General features: G+C 38.2%; 1 protein-coding gene across 8 annotated transcripts in view; it reads right to left on the bottom strand.

Moving 5' to 3' along the window:
• The window catches only part of GLRA2 (glycine receptor alpha 2), a 121509-nt gene that overhangs the window by 26340 nt on the left and 84099 nt on the right, over nucleotides 1–11070 (bottom strand). For 6 of the 8 annotated variants that reach the window (XM_030281188.4, XM_030281200.4, XM_030281163.4 and 3 more), the window contains exons 8-9: nucleotides 2008–2157; nucleotides 62–181 (exon numbers count right to left, since the gene is read on the bottom strand). In XM_030281188.4, the coding sequence (XP_030137048.4) occupies nucleotides 62–181; nucleotides 2008–2157 (270 nt within the window). The remainder of the gene's footprint in view (nucleotides 1–61; nucleotides 182–2007; nucleotides 2158–11070) is intronic. The other 2 variants (XM_002197598.7, XM_002197586.7) reach the window with 1 other exon arrangement.

The following is an 11070-nucleotide window of genomic DNA, read 5'->3' as shown; positions in this document are numbered from 1 at the left end:
TTTATGGCATCGTTGCACATACTAAAACTCTCTTGCTTTCTCTTTCTCACTAGAGCTTTACCCTCAAACTTGAATTGCCGATCTGATTCACTGTCCCGTAAGCTGATGACTCTTTGCTCCGCAAGCCATTCATGCGCCGCACGGACTCAACGCTCTCATTCCCAACAGCCACAGTCTGTGCCTGTCCCCAGAGTGTCAGCATAGATAGCAGCAGCAAGAATGGGAATACCACAGCAGTGACATGACGACACACACACACAACAGGCAAAGAGAAGAATGGCTTGGTTAGAGAAGACTGACATGCAAAACAATGAATCACTTTCAAGGCAAAATAAACTGAGAAAATCGTGAGAGACAAAATCAAGTACAGAGATGCAGAAAATACCTCCTATAGAAACTGCCTTAGTAACATTGTTCCCTATTTTGAAATTTGTGCAACCAGATTTATAGGAAAAAAACCAGCCTATGCAAATGGATAGGTGTCGCTTACTCAGCTGTATATTTCCTTGTATTTAATTATGTTGTTACCTATTTTGCAAAGAATCCATGCACCGCATGGCTTAAGATAAACACAAGTCTTCTGATGATTTGGTTTTAAATAACTTTCTTTTCATAGTCAACAAAATAATAGTTTTTGAAGCAGATAAATGACCACTTCCATGGACCAAAATCTCATAAATTTGAGTAATGTCACTGGATACTGTTACTTACCAAGGATGGCTACTTGTTCACCTCTAAACCAGATCTTGCATCCAAAAATGAAATTACAGATGCCATACAGAAGCTTCTGCTGCTGCCATGCTAGGTTTGAAAACAAAGGCTTCCAGTGGCAGTGTGTGTGGCCTGCAGACAGGCAAGCATCTCTGCTCTCTCCTGTAATCTAATCTTCACTGAAATCTCAATTCATCTGACAATAATATTAAACTAGAGAACAGCTTTCTTCCCAGAGTATCCATCAAATATTACATTAGCTACAGAACATTTATTAGACAGACCTGTCAAAACATAAATGCCTTGTACCCATTGTTGTCATCCCTCTTGTAAAGGAAACTATTATTTGTGGCTTGAAGCACTTGGGCAGCTCAAGCAAATATTTATTTCACCTAGCAAATATATATGTAGAGTTTATAGTTCCAGATTCTCTAGACATGTGAATGATCATGACTCAAATAAAACTCAATTTGATGTCTAGTCTTCCCATTTACTGGGAAAAAAAAACCCACAAAAACAAAAACAAACACAAACAAACAAACAAACAAACCCCAAACCAGGACAGATGGACAGACTTCCTGAAATTATTTCTAGACTGATACCTAGGTTACAAACAATCCCCTCTTCTACATGTCAGCCACTGGTATAAAATTACGTGATAATGACACTCACAAAGAGGTCTTTTGCTAAAAATTTGAAATTTAAATCAGTTGCAAACTGTCAAAGGACAGAATCCAGAGAGGATATTCTCCTAATCCTTCTCCTTTTCTAAAATGGCCATGTTTCCTGGCTTCAGCTGGGAAAGACACCAGTTGTTGGTGATGTAATTGAGGGCAGAACTGCCAATCATTGCAATGGGTATCCCAGGGAATCTCCCATTTTAGCACAGCTAGCTAGGGCAGCACTAGAAAAGACAGATCTCAGGCATGTTCTGATGACAGCACATCTGGATAATATCGTTCCTCTGTCTGTGTCATTGTATCCAACTGTTCCTTATCCACTGGTGGTGCCACATAGTAGCAGAGTATTTGCAGAGATCCAGCTGCCTCAGCAGTTACATGAAGAGAAGAAAATTCTTGGAACTGGTGGCCTATTACTGACATTTTTCAATAACTTCATAAACTGCAAATGAACTGAGCAGCCAATAGTGAGCTCTTTATCAAGGAGTAAATCACTCAAAAGGAAACTTTAGAAAAAGACTCTCCTGCAAGGGCAAGAAGTGAGGTAAGAAATCAGCTACACATGAGCAGGGCTGTCAGGGCATATTCAGTCACCCCAGGTAAAGAGCAGCTGTACCTTGTTTTGTCTTCTTTGCCTTCTTCGAAGCCTCAGAAACTCTTTGTGCTGCCGTGAAACGAAGTTGACTGCTGCATATTCCAGCAAAGCAGCAAAGACAAACAGAAGACAAACGGCCATCCAAATGTCGATAGCTTTTACATAGGAGACCTAGAAAAAAATAGGACACAGCAGTTATATCTCAAACTACTTCCTAAACTGAAGATATTGATGTGAAAAAAAAAAAAATTTTTGCACAGCATGAGTTCCATGACGTGGGTTTTTCTTGTTCTGTGTTTTGATTTGTTAATGCATTGGCTGATAAAAAAATACATAATTCAACTATTAATGAAAATGAGTGCCCACAAAGAATGCATAAATGAGCTATTGTCTTTAGAGAAAGATCAGGATTATCTTAACAAAATACAAATGTTCTTATAGTTGCAATAAAAGTTTGGAAAAAAGAATACAAATACAAGATATTATAAAATACCTTCTGAAAAAAAAAAGGTAGAAAGATTATAGGTTTCACCTTTTAAAATTTTTATGAACCAATTACCATAATGCTTAATTATCTATATTTGGTATCCACAACCTCAAAGTAAACTCAGGGTATTCTATTGTATGGGCTGATACAACTTTACCAACTAAATATTCTATCCTAGTTGCTTGAGACCTTTACCCAACATCTCTGTAAGAGAAATAAGTCTTCATAGATATTATCTACTAAAAATACCCAAATACCAGCTGATTTGAATTGACTGGTCCATATTAAAATCAGATCTATTACAGCTCTCCAATGTCACAAGATTTTTATCATATTACCCACACTGTGCCAAACAGTAGCCAATTAATGAGCTACACACTTTGTATATCAAAGGGACATTCTCCATAGGTGTTTGGTCTCTGCCTTTCTTTGTAGTCTTGCAGTTTTTAAGCAGAGATTTTATGATTAGGTAACAGCAGGTTGTCTCTTTGTTTATCAGGTTTTATCTCCTGAATGGAATTACAATGATCTGACTTAATGTCTACAATGTACATGTGAGCTAGTTGCATAAACCACTTTGACATAAATAAATCAAGGAATGAAGAAGAATGGGTGTATCTAGGATGCAAGGCATTTGAACTGTTTTACATGTCTTCTCCACAATGAGATTAATAACACCCAAATAGAGTTTCTTCTTCTTGATGTCTGCAAGGAGGAGCTTAGAACAACTCTAGGCAGAGGCACATAGGGTTTTACACAATTGTCCAAATAATGGCATCATAAATTGACACATTCAGTACCTAGTATCCATTTGCTAATTCAGCAGAGCACAAATCTTCACTATCTCACATTAACCAGTGACATGGAGATATCTCAGATACTCAAGGTCACCTCAGTTTGACAAAGACCCATGGCACCCCCATACAGATGAATCAAGATAAGCAAAATGGATTGTACCTAAACCCCAAAATATTATAAACATTTAGATAATAACCTGCAGGCAAAACATTTCATTGCAATCAAAACATATAGTGGCCTGAAAAGGCAGCAGAAACAGATGATGTGTTCCTGACACTCATGTTAAGGAGACCGAATCTCCACCTTGGAAAACTCCACATCTATCCTTTGCATACTATTCTAAATGATCTCACTCTTTTGGCTGGACAACCATTCAGTAATGGAAGGAACCACACCTCTAGGTGTAAATTGCACCTCTAGGTGCAAATAGGTTTTGCTCCTATTTGCCATGTGCTTGAATATCATCATTTTTCAAAGACCATTAAAGATCTTTTGTTAATGTCAAATGGAATATACTGCACTATGTGCTTCAGCAAAAAATATGAGCAGAGGAACTGGCATTTAAAGCACAACAGGAAGGGTACAGAGCTTCATCCTGCAGATCCTGGACACTGAGAAGGATATTTTAGAGGTGCCAAGCACCGTTATTCAGCCTGCATCAGAGCAACATGCCTTTCAGTTGCAATAGTGCAGCTCCATGTGGCAATGCCCACCATACAGCTCGCACAGGCTGACATGCAGCAGGCTGAGGTGACACCATGACTCTGTGCCTTTCAATTAGATACACAGCAGGTATGTAGTTCACTCCCCCACATATAAAAAATTGTACAAGCTACGTCTTTACTGAGCAGCTATGAAAACCAGAGAAAACTCGACAGTGTCCCAGACACTCTGTGCCACAGGCTGAGGCACAGTAGGAATCAAGTCACTGTAATTTGTGTAAAGTGCAGCTGAGATTAGGTTGTTTGCTGCTTTCCTTGAAGGGGCAGTTTGTTTCCTTTACAAATGCCCTTAGGAAATGTATTAAACATGAATAAACAGCTGGACTGTGCTGTCAGAGACAGCACAATACAAGGAGCTGAAGTCAGAAGAATCAGCATTTCTTACTGTGCAAATCCTGTCCTGGTGAGCCTAAAGCAGAGAAGGCAAAATGATAAAGGAAGCTGTGAGTTAGTTGTCCTGCCACTTACACTGTGCTACCATAAATGGCAGCTACATAGCTGCTGAGCCAGCTGGATTATTTTAACTCCAGCCCCTGGGCTGGAATCAGAGAATCACAATATCCTTGGCAGACACATAGCTTGTTCTTTTGTTTGGCCACTGCTACACCATGGCACAGCTTTAAATGGGAAAACAGAAAGCAATTGCTTCCAGCACTATATTAAAAATAAATAAATTGTAAAATCCTGCAATGAGTAAAAGCTGACACCTTTGTTTTCAAATCAGTTTATGCAGTCTACCTATGAATCCTCAGTATATACAGAATTGTGCTGCCCAAAGCCTAAAATCCTATGGAATTTTCTGTCATGCTTGTAGAAGCTGGAGTCTGCAAAACTGAGTAAATCATGAAAGCCTAGACATATCCATTGCTCAGGCAGGTTCTTCCATCAAGCTCAAAACCAACATTATCATCTAGGGGGTTTTCCCCCAGATCATAGTAAAGCATTAAAACTCATATGTTTGTTCAACTTGAAGGCTTATAGCATCGGCTTTGATAAGGACTCATCAAACAGTGCTCTCTCTTCAGCTTCCTTAACCAACATGTCCACGCTTCATGCTCCATACTCACTCCTGGACAATAGGACAGTGCAGACTGGTTTTTGTTGGAGGTTTCTTCTCACCTAGCTTAAAAAAGACTATGTACATGTGGGGATTTTTTCAATTAATGCTAAGAAACAAGCAAATTTAGGACAAATTTCTTCTAAGTAGAGCATAGATATCTACACTATAGTCAAATAAACTGTACCCTAAAAATGCCAGTCTCTTTGACCAAGATTGGAGTTTTAGAAGTCTATTTCAGGTATACATGTATGTTTGATATACATTAACTTTGGCTAGATAAAGCCTAAGAATTATCTCTGTTAGCCAGTACCTCGGTGTAATCCTAATCAGAGCAGAGCAGAATAACAGAAATGACCCCACATGAGCCTTATGTAATAGAGACTGTTACTTAAGCATTTGCCACCTTTCCTATAATTTCACTTGCAGTACAGAATCCAGCAACAATACAAATTCCAAGTTAACATTATTAAGCTAGCATGAATAAAATTAAAAATAAGTGGGGTTGTTTTTCAAAGGTAGACCTTGTAAAACTTCCACTGAAAAGCCTAACATTCACAGTACACTGGCTCCATTTACTATAAAATACTTTTAGAAGTGGATATTTGGAAACTCTGCCTTTTTCAGTGTTATGTTCAGAAAGCTCAATAAGATTTTCTTGTCCTTTTCTTTCTTTAAATAGCTGCTCCATTTTTTACTGCATGTTGCCAAGCTTCCTCCCTAATGCTGTTTGGGAGGAGGGTATTTAATGGCTCCCACCAATAAAACCATAAATTATATCAATTATTCAGATGCTTTGTAAATGTTTTAGGGCCAGCTAATGAGGGAACTTTTTCTGAATTAGAGCTGTCTGCATCAAGAGCCAAGTATGGTAAGGCTAAGTATAGTAAAAGTGACAAAGCTACTTCTTTCCCTTCGTAATTTTCCTCATTTGTTATTTGGCCATACCCACTATGTAAAAAAAGAGCAGCTTGTTCTCCATGCACTGCTGTAGCATCGCTGGCCCAAGTGAAGTTCCTGGAAATGAAAGTACAAGAAGAATTACACTGTTTGTGAAGGACTTGAGGGGATTAAACCTTCCACTTCTCAAACTCTTTTTATTTTGTCACTGTGACTCTCCCACAGCTCTCGGGCCCCTTTCGGCACAGTGCCGTGTGTCACCACCAGAATGAAGAACGCCTTTGCGGGGAGAATCCAGGGGAAAACATGGTCATGGGTCCTGCAGCTCAGCAGCTGTCATTTGTTGGCATTTTTGAATCAACTCAAATGTGAGCTCTGTTTTTGCTACACTGCCAGTCTCATGAGAATCCAGACAACTGCTTTAACTCTCTGATTCTGTCAAACAAGTGTAAAATGGAAATAAAGACACATACATCCTCTCCCAGAATTCTGCACTGTGCAAATAACTTCAATATGCAGTGAAAGGTACTCAGTTTGTGTTAAAAAACATATATTCACTTATTTTGGTAGGAAGAATCTTATGAAAAATTAGCTTTTACTTGACCAGAAACCTCTGTTTTTACACAATGCCATATTCTAGGCAAGCTTTTTTGAAGAATAAAATTTTTAGCTACCATGAAATCTTAAAATTTGAAATTAACTTCTCCCATGCATTAAAATAAACGCTTGGAGAAAAATGTTTCAAAGAATTTTTCAGACTGGAAAGGTGGAAATAGAATAAAGTATCATTTTAAATCAAAACTGAAACAAAAGTTACTTTAAATGAAAAGTGAGCAATTTTCAAAACAAAACAAGAAACAAACAAGAAGTGTTTAATTTAAACAGGGTGAAAAAATTACTACTACCCTCCCTCTATTATTCAGATTCCATATGAAAGTGTCCACCTTGCTCAGCAGGGATTCACAAGTTGTTCCAGCCACCCAAAATTGCCTTTTTTTAGTGAATAAACTAATTTTTGCTCTTTTTCTATTGCTGGTTCTGCCAAGTCATGAGATACTAAACCTCCCACTCACTGCTGATGCAGAAATAAATGCTGACTGTATTCAAGCCAGGAAATGTATGGGAAATATTTATGGTTTGTTTTTCCTTCAAAGATAAAGGGAAATTTTCTTCAAGTCTTTGAAGAAGATCAGCGAGTTAAGATATTTCCAAAGATGTGCAGAGAGCCCCCTGAGCAGGGGCCAGAAGAGGTGATCACAAGCATGTAACAAAATTCACTAGAAGGGCTACTAGCTATTTTTGTTCTGCTAACCATGTAAAAATACAGCCTGGGTTGTGAGTGGTCACAGCTACCTCTGTGCCAGCTCCATCCAATTCCCACTGAAGAGAGAAAACAAGATGCTCCCCAACTTCAGGGTGGGGCTGAACCTGAAGAAACTGCAGGAATTAAAAAAAAAAAAAAAAAGTAGTAAACTTGCCTTCCACGTTAAGCCACTATAGAAAAGCAATAAAATATTTCTTTTTAGCATGGGCAGTGTCTATTGACATTTTGATCTTTCTTCTCAAATGCTGTATTTCCACCTTTGAAAAACGGAATATCATGAATACAAAATCAGTTTGCAGATTGGTGAAGCCAATACTGCTTGGGCTTTTTTCCTAAGGCCATATGAAGTATCGGCATACTCATCATGTGTCATTTTGTGCAATCACATGGTGTAGTTGCCTTGTGTTTCCTATTTGTGAGAATTCATTCTTTCTGTACGGTAAATTTAAGACAAGATGCAGCATTTCCACTTCATCCTGCTTGAGCAGGGAGTTTGGACCAGATGACCCACTGTGCTCCCTTCCAATCTTACCTATTTTGTGATTCTGTGATTCAAAAGCCCTCAGCTTCTCTAAAAATAGTATGACTATTTTGCAGACAAAGAAAAAGAAGTCTGAGTGATAGCTTAAGGCACTTTTTCTAATGGAGCAGGTTACAGCTGAGAAAACAAAGGCTTGTGATTTGGACAGATAATGGTGCTGGTGCTTGGCTTGGGAGCAAGCTGTGAGATTTTCTTGTGCCTTGATGATGCAGGGACAGGCTGACCTTTGCCAATGAGCACCAAGTAACACTAACTGAAATTATAGCCAGAGTCAAAAGCTTACTTTTACAAGTTGATAGTCAACTGCAGGTTGTAACACTTCTAAGATGACAATAATGACTGGAAATGTCTCCTATCTCAGGAGTTCAAACTCAGCTCAGACCACTGCAGAAATAGTTAACAAAGTATCAAGGTGAAATGCTAAATTATTTGGAAACTGGAGGCTCTGGTGGCCTGGCCTAAGAATCATGTTGAGTTCATGACTTGTAAACCATGGTAGAGTGGAACTTAGATTGAGCAGAGCCTTGGTCCCCTGAGTAGACAGATTGAAACTATAGAAAAAGGAGAGGGAAACAGTGAAATTTTCTCTGCTCATTATTTATTATGACTTTGGCATGCACCAGGGCACTGCTGACTTTTCTCACTGCCCTGATCCTGAAAAATGCTGGGGAGGAACAGTTTGGGGACACCAGCTCAGACACATCTTTGACACTATGTGTAAATAGCAATTTGTGGTTCTTGCAACTCTTCAACCTGGTTGCTTCTCTCTGCCCTCTTGAAAAGATTATGGCTGAGCTGGCCAACAAGTGTGTGCCCTTCAGGAGTGTTGGAGACCAAGAGGCACCTCACACCATCCAATGCCATGGGCAGAGGCAGCACTGTTTGGTCAGACTTCAGAGAAGCCAGCAACACCCACAATCTGTGCTTGAGCTGTCACAGGAATAAACCTGCAACTCCAAACATCAGCTTCTCATCACCTGCATTCTGCACATCTTTGGTCTTTTCCTTGGTCTCGCTTTGTATGTTTAGTCTTCTTCTGTCTTCAATAAATTGGTCTTGAATAAGCACTTATAACCATTTGACTAAGAATTTTTTCCCCTTGAAAATCAACCAGACTTCTGATAAAGCTTTCTACAGTCAAAGGGAGAAGAAATATTCCTGCCCCACAAAAACCTTAGAACTCTGTGCTCACACAGTCCCCACAGGTTACCACAGCCCTACCATTTTAGCACATCTCAGCGCCCTTCATTTGGCTTGTAAATGCAGCAAATTCATATTGGCAGAAATAAAATAAATAATACCAATATTTGTAATGTTTCTTGTGTATGAACCAAAGAAAGTAACCAACAGATTGGTGCAGCCATGGTGATTAGTTTACAAAGATGACAAATAAGGATTGATGTCTCTGCTACAAGAAAGCAGCTTCTTATTGCTAAGTAATTGAAAGACATTTATCACACAGAAACACCCCCACACATGAGCTGAGCTCAATACAAATTGAGAATTATATGTGGCTGCATTAAAATACAGGTAAAAACATATCCTGTCAGCCCTTGCAGATAGATGCCAGTCTTGGGTCTCATTTACCACAAGAAGATTTGGCGCTTCCTTCCCACTGAAATCAACAGATAATACTTCTTTAATGTCATTAAATGCTTTCTTGAATATTTGGACTCTAAGTGGTATTTTTTTTCAGTGGATGAGAGCTTGATAAAAACAATCACTAAGGAGAAAACAATTGAGAAATATTGCATGTTTCCTAGCAAGAACCACCATCCTGATCTTTGAACAATGTCATTAAATTAATAAAGAGAGTCAAATGCTGATATTGACCAAAGAAGCACTTATATTTAAGATTCACTTGAAATCAGAATTCATTGTGGTATGTATCAGAGCACAGCAGAGTGCCTACTTCTGTAATGCCAGCTTTCCTGCTGTGATTATGCATTTCTGAATTTTTTTTTTTTTTTTTTTTTTTTTTTGTTATCTCAGCTTTAGAAAACTCTTTTTGCTTGTAGATCCAGAAGTTATTTAGCTGCCTCAGGTGAAAAGTAATCTTCATTCACCTCAGTCACAGCCATGCAGGTTCAGTTATTACCTCTGCCATTCAGTTAGGAAGAGTTGCACCAAATTGCATTATTCACTGACCTTTGAAGAGTTAACTGACTCAGTGCATGCCTGTTATCAAATAACAAGTCAGGATTTCATTTTTGCAGCAATAGGAACAAATCTGTTCAGTCCAAGTAAAGCAGGTAAGGACCACAGAAGTGGCGTATGGCAGGGTAGCTACTGTGATCAATAGTAAAAACATGTGAAGCTATACATACATGTTCAGGTGTTATTTCTTCATTGGATAGCATAAAAATTGTGTTAAATATCTTCACACCATTCTACAACATTTCCTCTGTGCTGTATTTCCTGTTGTAGTCACAACTAAGTGAACCACTAAAAGCGATCTGATTCACTGAACCAAACAACAAAAACCTAAAATTATAAAAGGATGCCTAGGGCAATATGGCTATTTTCTTCCACTTTTGGTCTTTGCTGTTTGTGCAAAGAGAGTTAATTTTCTAATTCTTCTCTAACATCATACTCCTAAATTCTGGAATTCCTAGGACCTTCAGCAATGTAATCTGGTGGGAAAAAGCAATTGTTTATTTTTATGACTGCCAATCTCTCTAGATTAGAGATGGGTAAATCAGAGTAAACCTTTGGTCAGGGAAAATTGCCTTATCAATAATAAATATAAGATCAGATTAAAAAAAAAACCTGAGAATGGGATGGGTCATTACATTACTCAGTAACCCCATATGCTTCTTTCTTGACTATTAATTGATCAGTTACTTAGTATTACTGAGCCACTTATCATTCTTATCTAGCATATCTTCTGGTTCTGGATTCTGAATTGCTTCTTTCATCTGATTCAGCTGGAAGGGGAAAAATGTTTTATATTTGGATAATTTAAGCAATTTGTGACTGATAATGATGGCATAATAAATAGATCTGTATATACAGTCCATGAAAGTTCTTTTGTCTTTTTATATTTCTTCTCTTTCTGTCTTTGAAAAAAATATGTTTTGAAATTAAAAATAAAAACATCTGCAAAAAGAGATCTTGAAGCTGAGCTGATGTCAAAGAAAACAGGCTCCAGCAGGATAACAGGGTCCAATTCCAATTGTAAGTGTGAGTCACATTTCATGTATAGTAAAGCACTTAAGGAAATGCAGAATTGAAAGAGGATGTATAATGGGAATA

The sequence above is a fragment of the Taeniopygia guttata genome, chromosome 1, assembly GCF_048771995.1.
Source record: "Taeniopygia guttata chromosome 1, bTaeGut7.mat, whole genome shotgun sequence".
NCBI lineage: Eukaryota > Metazoa > Chordata > Aves > Passeriformes > Estrildidae > Taeniopygia > Taeniopygia guttata.
This window is presented reverse-complemented; position numbering and strand designations above follow the sequence as displayed.